General features: G+C 48.7%; 1 protein-coding gene across 1 annotated transcript; it reads left to right on the forward strand.

Annotated features, from left to right (window-relative positions):
* The first annotated feature begins 10,439 nt into the window (after positions 1 to 10,439).
* On the forward strand, positions 10,440 to 16,621 carry TRIL (TLR4 interactor with leucine rich repeats). Its single transcript, XM_032401874.1, has one exon. It carries the CDS (start codon positions 11,849 to 11,851, stop codon positions 14,294 to 14,296), a length of 2,448 nt encoding a protein of 815 aa, XP_032257765.1. The 5' UTR covers positions 10,440 to 11,848; the 3' UTR covers positions 14,297 to 16,621.
* Positions 16,622 to 17,209: the final 588 nt, after the last annotated feature.

Genomic DNA, 17,209 nt, shown 5'->3' on the forward strand with positions numbered 1-17,209 from the left:
AAACATACAATGGCACCCCAAATGTATTCTAGACAAAGTTTATCAACATAAATTGACCAGGCTTTTAGATATACCTTCTGATTTATAGGAAATACAGGGGACAGACGAGCAGGCTAAGTGACAGCATGAGGAAGTGATCAGACAAACACTGAGCAGGAAAATTAACAGATGAAGAAAAGGACTGTTTTAGATTTAAAACACCTGAAGGCTCCAGATCTAAAACATGATTTGGACAAACTAGCTTTGGGGAAATAGCTGTGTGACAATTCAGGTAATTTCGATATGATCAAGGTATTAGATGCTATGGAAATTTATGGACAGGGAAAGAGAAAGATTATGAAAGGAAAACAAACTGTTTACAACATTATAATCTTGTTCTAGTAAAAAAAATACATATATGTGTATGAAAATATGGAAATACATGTAATAAAAAATTAACACTTAATAGTCTCTGGTTGGTGGGTATATTAGTTTTCTATTGCCACACAAATTACCAAAAACATGGTGGATTAAAACAATAAAAATGTATTATCTCAGAGTTCTTTAAGTCAGAAGCCCAAATGGGTGTCACTGAGCTAAAATCAAGGTGTTGGCAGGGCTGTGCTCCTTTTTAGAGGTTCTGGGGAAGAATCTATTTCCCTTTTTTTAGCTTCTAGAGGCTGATGGCGTTGCTTGGCTCATGGCCACTTCCTCCAGCTTCCTCCCTCATTAGCAGGTTGTGCCCTTCTCATCCTACATCACTCTGAACTTCTCTTCTGCCTCCTTCTTCCATTTATTAGGACCTAGGTACATTGGGCCACCAGAATAACCCAGAGCTCCTCTCTCAAGGTCACCTGATTAGCAATCTTAATTCCATCTGCAACCTTAATTTCCCTTTGCCCTGTAATTTAACATGTTTGCAAGTTCTGGGGATTAGGACATTTGGAGGGCCACTATGCAACCTTCCACAGTGGGAACGTGCTGTTTATTTTCTTATTGTTGCTCATCTGTATTTTCTGGATTTCTACAATGCTCATATATTGCTTCTGTAATAACAAAAGGCTATTCTTCATTTAAAAATAAGTATAGTGATGAGGCAGGAAGCAATACTGTAAGTGGTAATATTATGAAGATCATGAATAAACACCTACAGCAGGAATGCAGAAAACATATGCCCTAATAGGTATTGGTGGCTTGGAAAATTTCCACTGACAGAATCATATTTAAAAATGCTATAGTTCAAATAATGTGTATGAAAAGGCAGATGCTATATTCTGGAAAATGTTATGTATCCAAAAAAAAAAAAAAAAATGACTCTAGGGATGACAAGGACACCGTGGTCAAAGATACAGGTGAAAAGTATGAGTAACAACTTTCACAAAACTGGAGTTCAGGTCCCAGCTCTGTCACTAACTAGCTGTGTGACCTGTGCAGCCCTTCAACCTCCCTTTGCCTCCATTGCATCCTCTGAAAGGGGAGACTTTCCTCGTGGGGTTGTTGGAGGAGTAAATGATTTAATACTTGGACAGGGCTTAGAACTGTGCCTGGCACATGATACGCACGCACCCTGTAGACGCTAGTCAGTAATGGTTATCATTCTGGCAGGGGTTTTGTGGCCACCTGTTTCCGATGGGAAACCACTTCGGGAATTTTAGTTAAGCTGGTACTTACGTTCCACCACTTCAGGGGATCACATGAGTCATGCACTGATTATCAACCAGGTTCTTACGCCCAAGGATACCAGAGTAATTAGCCTGGGGGTCTCACTACTAGAATTTTCGCCAAATGGCTAGGTTCCCAGGAAACACCCCAGTGGCATTAGCAGAGTGGCTAAATAATATTTTTGAAGCATCAACAGCTATTTTGCCTGGAACGTTCAACATGCCAAACGGTGCTTACAACTATGGGTTTCTAACACTTGTATCGTGATGGAAAGAAAAGTCTAATAATTTGCTAGTTTGACAAAGTGGGGGCAAAGCAAACAAGTTTTCTGGGACTGAGAGAGGCTGGAGACAACTTCAGTGTATAGTACCCTGCCCACTGTGGATTAATATTAAACCAAGGAGATATCATGAGTTGTTGAGATCAGTCACGCACAACACAGAACACCATATTTCAAGAACTTTATCATTAACAAATTCTAGTGATGTTGAATAATGTTCCATGGAAGAAATGCAACAGATTCCTTAATGTTTAAATCTCTGGAAGAGATTTTAGTGATCATTTTAATCCAGTGTGTCTCAGACTAGGTTAACAGTCCTACCCACCACCACACCTGCACACACAACCCCCACCCCCCGCCGCCATCCCTTTGTTTTCTGCAGGATTTCTTAAAGCCTTGAACATGCTATCTTATGCTGTGACTCTCCAAGACTGAGAAATGGCATATGGCCCACGCTGACCACAGAACTCCTCCTTTTTCTCCCCTCCCTGATAATCTTTTACCTTCACAGGGGCTACTACTGATGATAACAACCCTCTGGGCAAATGCTGATGTATTATGACCACACTCCATAAAGCATGATGCCCAGAGTGGTCAAGTGATTCACCGTGTAAGCTAACTGATGGCAGAGCTGGCCCAGAATCTAGGCCTGCCCAGACAGCTACTGGGGAGAACGTGTGCACTGAAGACTGGGTGCTCTGGGCCCCGGCAGCCAGGAGTACAGCAAGGAAACCATGAAAAGATAGAAACAGAACCTACAAGGAAAGGTAGAAGAACAGCTACCTGGAATGTGCCCTTCTCCTCTTTACTTTTTTGGCCTGACTTAATATTTATTAGAGACTCACAATTTAAGCAAAGACCCTGTTGATGTTGCAGAGGACACCAAAAAGCTGTGCCTAAGGCATGGTCCTGCCCTGGAAGGCCACAGATTCTCACAGACAAGACATGCATGAAGTTGAAATGTTAGCAAGAATCCTGTTTTCACAACACTGGTAGTCACTAAGCACCTTCCCATCCATTTCCCAAAACTCGTGCATTGGGCAAGTATGATTTGTCCCTTTTATAGATGAGAAAATGAACCACTGATCCAAGAGACTGACATGGCTCAAGGTCAAAGACCTAGCAAGTGGACTCTGTCTTCTGCTCACACCAAACACATCACATGGGGAGTTTAGGACAAATGTTTCGCTTTTTGATGACATCTGCAAATGTTTTGGGGGTTTTTACATTGTATACAGTACATTGTTTGACTATCCAAGATTATTTCCATTATCAAGATTGATTTTTTTAAACGTTTATAAGAAAAACCATTTGTAACAAAGGAAGGAAGAGGGACATGTCAGGGCAATGGGGAAAGCAAGACTGAATATGGTATCATGTACACTCTCAGCAAAGATTTTTAACCACAAAAAGAAATGTTCATTGAAGAAAATTTTGATCATAAAGTAGAATGAGAAAAATATCTGTTCTCTTACCAACCGAAGAAAAGCAGTGTTCAGCAACCCCTCACTCCCCAAATTTTTAAGGTCGGACATACTATAAAACTTGACAATTGACATGAAGCTTTTGAAAATTCTTTAGTTCTAAATACCTTGAAGTGATAACAATCATTTTCTTTTTCAACCTGCAGCGTATTAAAGCAGACAATGAAAAAGATGCTCAACACATTCACACTGGCAGTGTTATTAATTATACTTTGGAAATTAAATAGGAAAGCATGGGGAGCTAGAGGAGTGTCCTACGCATCCATTAGCTTTCTACGAACAGAAATATTTGATCCTGCTTACAGCAAGGCTCCAGTGCTGTGGCTGGGACCTTTGATCTTGCGTCCCACTCCAGCATATGGTGCTACTAAGCATAATCAAAGTGCAAATCTTTATAGAAAATTACAGAGACTCTGAAAAGGGGATGGGTGCTCCCTTCCTCTAATTTCCTTTCCTGCCATGTTCCTGGTCTTATGTAAAGAGCATTTGGCCTTTTGATGAAATCTGCAAACACTTTGAGGGTATTTACACTGTATATAGTCAATTATTTGACTGTCCAAGATTATTTCATTGCTGAGATTGACAGACTACTCCTTGCCAGGATACAGCTACGGTTTTCAGCGGCGTGGGTATGAAATCGCCTCCCTTATTTTGGCCTTAGACAGTGACATTAGACTAAGAAGACACTGCAGCTCTGGGGTAGATGGGGAGCAGGGGCTTGACATGTGTGCTTTGATAATAAATCATTGATAATAGGCTTTGGTAATAAATCATTGATAATAGATATGATGGGTTACTAATCCTTAAAGTCGATACTCTCCAAAAGAAGTGCCCCCCTACAAATATTTTTAAGCTCTTAATTATAACAATTCAGATCAAGTTGTGAGAAGGTTTTTATGAATTAAATTCCCTTCAAATATATATCTGTCGGCCCACTGAAGAGAGGGGGAGACAATTTCTGAATTATAAACTGAAAACAAAACTCGTGTTTTGTGAAAGGCTGATGACTTTGCCCTCTCGCCAATGTTCTGTTGTTAAGATTGGAGCCCAGAGAAACAGGCCCCTGGCAAGTTTGCAGTTTGGAAGAACCTGGACCCAGGAAGGCTTTGTGTGTTGTTTCTCATGGTTACTGCTTTTCCTGTGCCTAAGCCTTAAGCAGATTGTTTGTAATAATGGAGTTATGAAGAAAAAAAAAGAGGGATGTTGAAAGCACCATTCAAAAACTTGAATCAAGTACAGGCGCGTCCACTTTCAGCTGGTGGGCCCCGGCACGCTGGGCTGGTCGTGCATGGCATCCGTCTGTCCTGGCTGGGGCAGTGCCAGACCTGGCTGGCCAGCGCTCTTACTGAACCGACTGCGAAGTTTTTGAATACCACCCTCAACTGGCTTCATTAGGTGTACATATAGGCATGTATCAACATGGAGCCTAGCAAGGTCCAACCATAAAAACCTGAGGTCAGAAGCCGATGGTTTAGATTGTGGTCTGCACTCTATTATTACAGCGCTGGATCGTTCCAGAAGTTAGCTAACTTCTCTAGTTCTCAGCACCCTCTCCTCCCAACCGGGATACGAATAATCTTCACCTCATGCCTCATGAGACTCATGTTGAGGTTAAAACCAGATATTCAATGTGTTCTTTAAAATTGTGTTTTAAAGATATTTTTAATTAACTTCAAAGCAACACATAATGATTGTACATCATTTAGGAAATACCAAAAAACAAAATGTAAACAATTATTCATTTTCTCACCATGTGAAGACAACAACTATTAACATTTAAAAATTTTTTCTTCTAGATATTTTGGTGAACACTCTCGGACAAGTCAACAACAGCTGTTGAGTACCACAAATGTGAAATAAAATAGGGCTGTTGTCTTTCCAGCTGGGTGGGGATATAAATCACTAAATAAATGTTTTTACTGTAGTGTGAAGAAACCCAAATAAAAGAATATTGGAAAGTTGTGCCATAAAATACAATTCTAGGCCTGGTTCCTCGAGATGACAAATATTTAGGAATAAGAGACACTTTTATACCTAAAGCATTTCCTGAGGCTACTGACTGAATTCTATCTAAGGGAGGACATCATTGTATGACCACTATAAAATTTCAGTTTACACAAAAACAAACGCTATCCTGCAACCATAAACAGTATGCGGATTTGCCTTATTTCTTAAGTTACTACACTCAAGCCAACAACCGCCTTTCCTTTTTTTTTGAACTTGCCAGAAGCACCTACATTTCACTGGAGTTCTTGTAGCGATTGTAAAAGCAATCTGCTTTTACATGTCAGTTTCAAATACTCAGGCATCTTTGCACAGACGGATAAGGATGTTCCTTGAACCTAAAATCCAGTGTGTTAGAAGCAGTCACTTGTCAATGGCCTTCGACACATACAGTATTATGTGGGCTGAATATTTTCTACAAAGGTTTCGGTTATTCTTTTCCTCTCAAAACATAATTGCTACTCCAGCAAATGGTGCCCATAATATTTATCTGTAATGGCACCATCTTCCTGGATTATCAGCTATATACATTTAACTCCCTAGCCACGCTGAGCTCTCAGAAGGAACAGAAAGAGGTCTCACTCGTCTTTCTGTCCCTGGGCCCCTAGCAGAGGAGACACAGAAAGGTCTGAATAAGCCCTCCAGAATTCTCCTTCAGTGATAATACCTAAAACAAAAACAAAAACAAAAACAAAAACACCCTGGGAATGTGCTAAATAAAGATCCCTAGGCCCTATTCTGAATCAGTTTCAATTCAGGTTCTGAATCAGTCTATGGAGGTGGGCCTAGGATCCTGTATTTTTAGTAAGCTCCTCAGTTTCCTCCTCTGTAAAACGGGTTGACAATAGTTCCTATCTCACAAGGTAGTTGTGGAAATAAATGAGTTACTTTATGCGGGGGCTCACACCACTGCCTGGCACTCAGCCAGCACCACATAAGTGCCAGTCACAGTTACTGATATCAGCATAATACAACCAGCCAATCATAAGCAGGTGTTTTGGAAATACTGTCGATCAGTTTTCTCAAACTTAGGTCTATATAAAAATCATCCGATGGGCTTATAAATGCAGATGCCAGGGCTCTGCCCCCAGAGATTCTGATTTAGTAAGGCCGAAACCTTGCCAGCATTCCTATTTGCTTATGGGGGGGACATAGAGAATCTGCCGATATGCTGTAACCCACTGGTCCTCTTATTCACATTCCTAATCCCCAAGGCAAAGAAACTTGACTCTCAGACTGGGAGTAAGATGAGGCTTAGTCAGACAGAGAAAGAGAGTTTTGGGGGCTGGGTTTGATAACACGCCAAAGGACCAACGGGGACTCTTGGCTTCCTACTTCATCTGTGTCAGGGGCCACGCTGCCTATCTTGGGTTGGCTCACCCGGGGTGAGGAAACAGCTGGGCCTTCTCTGCAGGCTGCCCTGAGTAAGCTCCAGGAGGCTGCTCCAGCAGGACTTGGCAGATCCACCTCTCCCCACAGCAGGGAGCTTGAGCTCTCCTCCCCCTAACCCTTCCTGCCCCAGAGCAGCCAACTCACACCAGGTCCAGGAGCTACTGAAGACACGGCCTGGAATCCTTCTTGCCTCTGCAGTTCAAGTTCAAGGGAACCACAGGTTTCTTGGGAAGAAAGCACTGGCAAGCCCAAGAAGATTCCAGGCCTGGGCAAGAACACCCAAGAACCCTTACACCATATATGTGTGTCATGGAACCAGACCAAACTTGCCTCTGCTTCTGACCTCTGCAACTATCCCCCAGTGCGCTTGAGATTTAAAGGGCAAGCTTTCCAAAAGTGAAACGACAAAGCTCTTGCTTCTCTCACAAACAGCATTCCCTTCTGGATTTCCATGTGTGATTATCCAAGTTATACATTTAAGCTTAATCAATACTTGAATCTCCTGGAACATGATTAAGCCTGGATCCATCCATAAACAAAGACATTACATCGTTAAGAGACAGGCATTTAAATGGAGACAACAATGTCCATGCTTTTACTAAAAATTATTGCTATTTATAGAAAATTGAGTATAGGCTATGTTATAATGTAGAATTCACATTTTAAAAAATGCTTTCCTTCACACTCCTGTAATGTTTCTCCTTTTTCTTCCTAAATCCAAGTATATGTACTTTTTCCTCCTAAAATGCTACACACGGACAGGCCTGTCTCTAATATTTGAGGAGCCCAGGGTCAGAGTGTGAGAGAAGATCCCTGGTCCCTGGCGCCTCCCCTCAGCTCCGGCTCCTGCATTACGAGGAGTCTCCTAGTGGCCTCCCAGGCATACCACAGGAAATCGCAGCTCACACCTCCAGATTCTTTTTGCACAGCTGCCTTGTGGCCTTCCCTTGGCCCTAGGCATATATAAACTGTGGCATAATCAGCCCCCAAGAGGACAGGCGGATGAAAGTCTTCACAGATTTAGGCAGTTGAATAAGAAACTCCAGCGTCCTAGGAGCCCTGAGCCAGAGCGGGGCTGTGGGCTATGGGTGGGCACATCCCTTTGGAAGCCTGAAATCCTGCTCTTCTGGAGAGGGACACAACCAGAGGAAGACTGGAACAAAGCCCTCTCAAGTCCAGGTAGCCGTGGTCCAAGAGTGATGCTATGTATCTAGTATCTACGCAAGGCCTATGCATATCTTACCTAAGTGAATACCTTGGTTTGGATGTTCTATCAACACATATTCCGCACAAACCATTGTCACACCAAGGTTCTAGAGGGCAAGAACTAGATAGATAACATTTTCTTTGCATAGCACCTACTTTATTTAACAGAGATACCTTTTGACGTTGCAGTGCAAATATCATTATGTCATCTGCCTGCAGAAATCCTTAAAGGGGAGTAAGGGAATATTTATTCGGAAGTCATCATATGAGCGAGGTTGTGTGATACTGCTGAGAAATACAAATGTCAAAAGATCTCATCAACAAAGACAGAAGATCTGGGGGTTCCCAAAGGACCCTCTTGCACCTGTCTGCAGGCTTCCAGCACTTCCCTCCTCTGGAAACCTTCCTCAAGCTCTCAGTCCAGGCCAGGTGCCCTCCTCAGGGCTCCCACAGCTCCACCCCTCGGCACTTATCACCTGGTGATGCCATTGCTCACTCCTTGCCCATCAGTCTCCCCACCGAGCTGTTGCACCCTGGGGTCTGGCACTGAATCCTATCAGCCACTGCATTCCCATCGCTCATCCTGGGATTTGTCACTTGCTAGATTCTCATAAATACTACCTGCCAGACCACCAGCATTCAAAGCAAATGCAGCTTTGGAGTTGCTATTACAGGTCTTCACTACTGGGGGCTCTAAGTACTGCTGAATTCAAGCAAAATACCGTTTTAGCTCCTGAAAGAGAGAGATGGTCTAAAAATAAAACACCTGAATGTGTAGCATTACAGAAACAGAGATCTTTGGGGGCACATAAGAATACACATTAATGTACTCTGAAGGATTTAAATGTCATTCATTTATAAAGTGGACCTAAAGCTACATGCCTTTAAAAAGGGAAGCATTTGTTAAAAAGACCGTAATCACACTATTTCAGAAAGAATTTATCTGCATGCACACACACATACGTGTTAGCACTTCAGCTGCGGATCCCAGAGTCTTAATCTCACTGAAACTGGATTGAGGGTGCTAGCAACACCTATCCAAAGCTGTTTATACTTATCTGAAGTATGGCACCCTGTATCTATTTTAAGCAAGGTTAACTATATGTGGCAGATGGATTACTTCAAGAAAATGGAATGTTATGGAAAAGCAATCGTCTTTTGACATAAACCACATATGATGTTATTTCTACCTGCAAGCCAGCACTACTGGTAGTAATGTTAAACACCGGGCAATAATACCAACGACGGTCAAAACATTGAAAAATACCGAACATCTGCAGGGGCCTGATGATTTTGTACATCTTCCTTTGGGGCACCTATAAAGCAAAGACACTCAGTGCAGTGAGTGATTAGCTCAAACCCTCGAGGTCCTCGGACGGAATGTTGCCTGCGGTCCGCACTCTGCAAGTTGTCTGCAGACTCAGGGGTGGGGTCCCATCTCTGCTTCTCCCTCTTTCTTCCACGTGACACCTCTCTCAGCTCTGCTCTGACGGCCGTCTGTGTGTCCTCACACCATAGGCTCAAAGCTGATGCTGCCACAGCTCCATCCCGGGTAGATCCAGCCAGTGGTTCAATTTGAAAGCCAGGAGCTTCTTAGCCTTCTTTTCTCCGAAAAAACTGAAAGTCCTCCTAACAGCCTCTGGGGCCCGGATCAGGCCAGCTTGTGCCACACCGTGCAAGCCTGGGTTTCACCGTCTGGGGCAGCCGTGCCTTCATAAGGAGGACTGCAGTCAAGAACTAAAAAGGTTTCAGAAGTTTCTCACCACGAGAACTAAAAACCAAACTACCTTTTATCTTGTTAAGACAGATACTTGGTTTCCCACACTTTCTTTATTTGAAAACTCAAAGCACATCACAAGCAAACTTGGGTCTGTTCGCTGTGCCCAGAATAGGCATTTCACTGCTGACTGACCGTGAGCTCTCGACTGGCCGTGAGCTCTCCACTGCCCATCGCCCTGGAGCCCCCAGTACCTGCTCCCCCATAAGTCCTCCTTGACCATGCAGCCAAGGATCTCATCTTTCCTGAAATTCAGAACTCATCTCTATCACCCGCCTACATAAATCGCTAAATGAGGCACTCAATCACTGCCAAACACTGGAATTACTAAAACTCACCTTGTATCTCAACAGCTACTGCCTTAGATGATGACTTAACATTTCCAAGACTTGCCCTCCTCACTAGATAGTCAGCCTCTTGAGGTGAGGATATTTAATCCTCCTTTAATTTTTCACAGAGCAGATCCTTAAAATTACATTTTCTGAACATTTTGGGTGGGGAGGGAAGGGGCCTTTATTTTTAGCAAGACTGTTTGCATAAACAAATGATAAAAAATAGCTACTCCTTGCTAATCCTCATTCTCAGCGGGGGGCTGCCCTCCAAGGCGCCAGGGACAAATGCTCCATTCTATACTGATAAGTGGTGAGACTCCCCCACTAAGCCAGGCCGGAGAACTTCTGGGCCTCAAGACTTTGAAGATCCCTGCAAGCCCAGGCATCGAGCAGGTGAGGCCCGCAGGTAGCAGTTACCAGAGGGTCTGTGGAGGTGATTTTGTATCTGTGCACACGTGCAGAGCCTACCCCAAGGGCTGTAAGACTGGAGGAGGATTAATGGGACTAAATCACCAAAATCTGACAGAGACACCTTCTTCGCGGTGGTAGAACCAGTTCTGGGATTCTCCAGGCGCTCATCTACAGCAGGGCCAAGCGAGTACCCAGTGCAGATCCCTCCGTGGGACGATGCCTCTCCCCGGCCACCTGTACAGCCCGGTCAAAAAACCCAAACACGCAACACTCAGACGGGGTGACCTGGCCTCTTCTAACGGTAGTCCACCGACAGCTCTTTGGAGACAACCTTGGGCTGCCCTAAACTTCTTACAGGATGTTTGCGCCCTCCGTGCTGCGTGCACTGCCCGCGGGGTGACACTTGGAAGAGCAAGTGACTTGAAAACGAAGAAGAGGAGCCGCGCTCCCAATGCGCCGAAATGACTGGGGTACTCATCTAAAATAAAAAGGTCTCTGTCTGCAAATTCCGTTTGCTAGCCCGGTAATCCACCCCCGCCCCCAGCCCTGCGTCGAGGGCCGACCGGTACAGCTGTTTTTAATCCCTACTTTTCTCACTCGGCGTCCCGGGCTCGGGCTGACCAGACGCGGAGCCACTTAGCGTTTCCTCCTCCCCCTGTCGGGGTCTGTCCTCCCTCCGCCGTCTCCTCTTTCTCCGCCTGCATCCCCGGGGGGCAGAGTGTGGGAAGAACGAATTTCCGCCTGGTTTGCCCGCCACTCGCAGACTTGGGTCCCTTCCGGACTCAGCCTGCGCACCCCCGGCTCCTCCCCCGGCTGTTCCACCGAGGCCGCGCTCCTGGTCCGGGACCGAGAGCCAGGAGGCGCGGGCTGCGGGGGCCGAGCCGCCGGGGCGCAGCAGCCAAGCCGCGCCCCGAGGAGCTCTTGGAAGGGCTCCCGCCTGCAGCTGGGGAATCCGCTCGGCGGGGAGAATCCGTGCCAGGGAATCCAGCTCTCCGGACTCAAGCTGCAAACAAAAAGCTCAGGTCTGGCTCCCTCCCTCCGCCCCCCGACGCACAGCCGGAGAAACAGTTTTGTGCAGAAATGCAACAAGTAGCACCCGGAGCTCCCGGAGCGCCCTGAGCCGCCTGACTTGGCGGGGCGAAGCCCGCCTGCAGAGACCCGGGCCAGCCACCGGACAAAGGGCGGAGGAGGGGCTGGACCGCGCTGCGGAGTCCGAAAGAGGCCATTGAGCGACTCTGGCCAGGCCAAGGGGAATGCAGAGGAGACACAGAGCAGGCGGGCCAAGAGGACGATCCGGCCGCAGCACGCAGGGCGGGCGGCGATGGAGGCTGCCCGCGCCGTGCGCTTCCTGCTCGTGGTGTGCGGCTGCCTCGCGCTCCCGCCGCGGGCCCAGCCCGTGTGCCCGGAGCGCTGCGACTGCCAGCACCCCCAGCACCTCCTGTGCACCAACAGGGGGCTCCGCGCCGTGCCCAAGACCAGCTCGCTACCGAGCCCCCAGGACGTGCTCACCTACAGCCTCGGCGGCAACTTCATAACCAACATCACGGCCTTCGACTTCCACCGTCTGGGGCAGCTCAGACGGCTGGACCTGCAGTACAACCAGATCCGCTCTCTGCACCCCAAGACCTTTGAGAAGCTCTCCCGGCTGGAGGAGCTCTACCTGGGGAACAACCTCCTGCAGGCGCTCGTCCCGGGCACGCTGGCCCCGCTGCGCAAGCTGCGCATCCTCTACGCCAACGGGAACGAGATCGGCCGCCTGAGCCGCGGCTCCTTCGAGGGCCTGGAAAGTCTGGTCAAGCTGCGGCTGGACGGGAACGCCCTGGGGGCGCTGCCGGACGCGGTCTTCGCCCCCTTGGGCAACTTGCTCTACCTACATCTGGAGTCCAACCGGATCCGCTTCCTGGGCAAGAACGCCTTTGCCCAATTGGGCAAATTGCGCTTCCTTAACCTCTCTGCCAACGAGCTGCAGCCCTCCCTACGCCACGCAGCCACCTTCGCCCCGCTGCGCTCCCTCTCCACCCTCATCCTCTCGGCCAACAGCCTCCAGCACCTCGGGCCGCGCGTCTTCCAGCACCTGCCGCGTCTCGGCCTCCTCTCACTCAGGGGCAACCAGCTCACGCACCTCGCGCCGGAGGCCTTTTGGGGGTTGGAGGCCCTGCGCGAGCTGCGCCTGGAGGGGAATCGGCTGAGCCAGCTGCCCGTGGCGCTGCTGGAGCCCCTGCACAGCCTGGAGGCGCTGGACCTTAGCGGGAACGCGCTGTCCGCTCTGCACCCCACTGTCTTTGGCCACCTGGGCCGGCTGCGCGAGCTCAGCCTGCGCGACAACGCGCTCAGCGCCCTCTCCGGGGACATCTTCGCCGCCAGCCCGGCCCTCTACCGGCTGGACCTAGACGGCAATGGCTGGACCTGCGACTGCCGTCTGCGGGGCCTGAAGCGCTGGATGGGGGACTGGCACTCGCAAGGCCGTCTTCTCACGGTCTTCGTGCAGTGTCGCCACCCTCCGGCCCTGCGGGGCAAGTACCTGGATTACCTGGATGACCAGCAGCTGCAGAACGGGGCTTGCGCAGAACCCTCGGCCTCAGGTTCCCCGACCGCCGAAGGTCAGGGGAGGCCCTTACCCACAGCCGGTGGGGAGGAGGTGGCGCCCCCTGCAGGCGGCCTCTCGGAGGAGCTGCCACCGCAGCCGCAGTCACAGCCACAGCAGCGCGAGCGATTTCTGCCCGGGGTGGCTTGGGATGCGGCCGCCAGGGAGCTCCTGGGCAACCGCAGCGCTCTGAGGCTGAGCCGACGGGGCCCGAGCCTCCAGCAGCCGGACCCCTCCGCCGCTGCTGCCGAGGGTCCAGCGCCACACCCCCTGGACCTGCTCCAGAAGCCCGAGCGGGGACCTCCGACTCCGGCAGACGCCGCCCACGCGGAGCCCACCCCGACGGCCGCGCCCGCCTCTGCGCCACCGCCCGCTGGCGACCCCTGGCAGCGCGCGGCGGCGAAGCAGCGCCTGGCCGCGCAGCAGCAGGAAAGCGCCGCCCAGTCCGACGGCGGGGTCGTCCTGCCGCCGCTGGTGTCCGACCCTTGCGACTTCAACAAGTTCATCCTGTGCAACCTGACGGTGGAGGCGGTGGGCGCCGACAGCGCCTCGGTGCGCTGGGCGGTGCGCCAGTACCGAAGCCCCCCACCACTGGGCGGCGCGCGCTTCCGCCTGCTCTTCGACCGCTTTGGCCAGCAGCCCAAGTTCCACCGCTTCGTCTACCTGCCGGAGCGCAGCGACTCGGCCACGTTGCGCGAGCTGCGCGGAGACACCCCCTACCTGGTGTGCGTGGAGGGCGTCCTCGGGGGCCGGGTCTGCCCGGTGGCCCCCCGTGACCACTGCGCCGGGCTGGTCACCCTCCCGGAGCCTGGGAGCCGGAGCAGCGTCGATTACCAGCTGCTGACCTTGGTCTTGCTGGCCGTCAACGCGCTGCTGGTGTTCCTGGCGCTGGCCGCCTGGGCGTCCCGCTGGCTGCGGAGGAAGCTGCGGGCTAGGCGGAAGGGTGGGGCCCCTGTGCATGTTCGACACATGTACTCCACCCGACGTCCCCTGCGCTCCATGGGCACCGGCGTGTCTGCGGACTTCTCTGGCTTCCAGTCCCACCGGCCACGCACCACTGTGTGTGCTCTCAGCGAGGCGGACCTCATCGAGTTCCCCTGCGACCGCTTCATGGACAGCGGGGGCGGCGGTACAGGTGGCAGCTTGAGGCGGGAGGACCATCTTCTGCAGCGATTTGCTGACTAGGTCCAGGGACTCCAGGGGGGTGTGGAGACCGTCTCATTGGCCTTGAGGAGCCGGCCACTTTCCGTGGAGCCCCTCAGCCCACCTCAGGGGAAGATCTAACTTTATCAGAGCTTCTCCTTTCCCCCTTTTGTGCACTTGCCACAGAGGCCAAAGGGGAAGCCAGTTCGGCGCCCCCGCCCCCCCAATTCCCAGTACCCACTCATGATGTGAATGGGTGGTACTTGGTGGTCAAGGCCAAGAGTAGGGGACAAACGGATGGTAGAGTCCAGAGGTGGGAAGCCTTCTCTTACATGGAGACCTTGGCACAGCCATGGATATGGCTTTGGTGGTGTTGCAACGCAAGAGCCTGGCCCCCTTTGGGGCAGAAAAGGGCGCTTTTGCCCCCCGGAATGGCCAGAATGCTTTTTGTTTGTTCAGTGTGAAACAGAGGAGTTTTGTCCTATTTAAGGGAAAAGGAACTTATTAGTATTACAAAGGAGGCTTGGCACCTGGACTGCACTGGGCTGGTGGTCTCTGCCAAGAAGGGAGATGCTGTAAACAGGTGGTAAAGTTTTAACACACCTGCCAAGGAACTCTTTCATGTTGGTTAATAGAACATTCAGGATAATTTAATGTCTGAATAATTAGAGACGCTATTTTTTTTTTCAACAATGTGAAGAGCTCGGACATTTAACAAACTGACAATAAACTCAAGGACTGTTTTAGTTGAGCTGAGCCGTTCAACTAGTATTTTCTTTTTAACATTAACACCGCAAGAACATTGGCTGACCTTGGGGTTAACTAAGATTACCTACTTTCTCAGGAGAAGGCTGCATGCAAGACTTCTCTGTCAGGGTTGCTCCTGTGGCTTTTTAATTTTATTTTTTTCTAAACCTATATATGGAAAATGAAATGTCAGTGCCAGACTTGGTAAAAGAATGTAAGGTGTGCATAACCGATGACCGCATAGGGAACCGCAGCCTCCCAGTTCACTTAACCGCATCTCTGACACTGTGTCCAGATTGGAATAAATATGATGTGGTACTTCTCATGTTTTTATCAGTCACAAACAGCAGGCTGTGCCCCGCTTCTCTTGAGTTGCACCGTTAAGTGATAAAGGCAGTTCCCTAATAGGAGGGAAGCAAAAGGTGATAGTCAATTGACAGCGTAACCTTCAATCACCTTAATGTCTTACTCTGTAGGAAAGAGGGGGGAAGAAATTATTGGAAAAAAATGTGAAAAAGGGTACATCAGTGGTTGTCTGTTTCTACTAAAACCAGAAGATTGTTAGGAGTACTTAAACCTCACTGTGAAATAATGATTTATTTTGCAAGTTAACCTCTCCACTACCCCGTGTTTTACCATGCTATTAAATCTTATCTTTTAGTTAATAATTGCAGTATTTCTTTTAAATGTTTTTGTTTTAAATTTAGGATTAGGCTCCTTTATTTGCTCCGTTGTTTTCAACTGTTTGGGACACTTGCGTTCCCTGATATTTATGAAGTACATGTTTATCACTAAATGTAGTGCTTTGGTTTACATTAATGATGTTGTGTGTGGTCTAGAAAAGCAGTCACAGGGCAGGGCTGCACAGTGATACTCGCCGTGGTTGTGGAGTTATTGGCAGTGGGGTGCCACGGAGGCTACTAAGATGGTGCTAAGGCTAACAGTGAATCTCCTGTTTAGGGCCTTAAGCCCTGAGGGTCCTGATGACTCAGGGAATCTATCATAGTCTGGGGGGGTCCTTCAACCCCAGTGTACTCCCTTTTATGTTTGGCCTCCATTGAGCCAAGCCTGCCCTTGTCCCAACAGCTGAGCAGAGACCCAGGGCTCTAAACGAACGGATCTGTGTTTATGTTCAGATGAGTAAATGTCCAGACCACTTAAAGTACAGCTGCTTCTCTGGCAGTCTTATCTATGGGGCCAAAACTTAATAAAGCACAGGAAATAGGCTGTCATTCTTAGTTTGCTGCCAAAGCCCGTGTCAGATCCCGAGCATATGAGTACGTGGGAGAGGGGGTCGTTGCCTGCTCTTATTTGAAACCTTTGGGCTATTTACTTGCCCCTCTCGTGCTCCTAGTTTTGTTCATTTGTAGAGCAATGGCATCTTTTAGCTGGTCCTTTTGCACAGCAGTGTAATCTTGAGCTCCACTGAAAGTCTGGAAAAGACCTCTGATGCTTCCTAGCACCTACCCTTTCAACTGCAGAACATCACTGAAAATACTTCACAGAAAAACAGTAAAATCTATGTAAAAAGAGTTCGACTGGAAAGTCTTTCGGTGGGAAATGAATGAATGTTATACATTGTTATGTTCAGTTATGTCAATAAACCCACTTACTAATGGAGATGTTTTATTGTTGGAGTTTCCAAACAGCCTATACACTTTCATAATGATATGCTGTGGTTTCTACAGCAGTTTCCATTGACGACAATGAAACATGAGCTTTGAGTCTGTCTGTCTGTCCTCTTGCAGTGATTTTTTTTTTTTTAAAGATTTTATTTATTTATTTGACAAAGAGAGACACAGCAAGAGAGGGAACACAAGCAGGGGGAGCGGGAGAGGGAGAAGCAGGCTTCCCAACGAGCAGGGAGCCCGATGCGGGGCTCGATCCCAGGACCCTGAGATCATGACCTGAGCCGAAGGCAGAGGCTTAACGGCTGAGCCACCCAGGCGCCCCTGGCAGTGGTTTTTAATTGCCATTTCTACCAGAGAGTGTAGACTTTATTTTTCAGAAATAGTTAGGAGAGTTTATGCCCAAAGAAACAACGAGATGACTCTAAAAGCAGATGGTGAGCCATGATAAGAAAATGCTGTTAAAATACCAGTGACAGCGAGATGATTGGGTCTCAGCCAGCATCAGCAGGGAATCAGGACTTTTGACTCCCATGGTCAATAATCAGGAGCTATCTTGAACTGGAGGTCATTTTTGCCA

Source organism: Phoca vitulina, unplaced genomic scaffold (assembly GCF_004348235.1).
Source record: "Phoca vitulina isolate PV1807 unplaced genomic scaffold, GSC_HSeal_1.0 scaffold4, whole genome shotgun sequence".
In the NCBI taxonomy this organism is placed as follows: domain Eukaryota; kingdom Metazoa; phylum Chordata; class Mammalia; order Carnivora; family Phocidae; genus Phoca; species Phoca vitulina.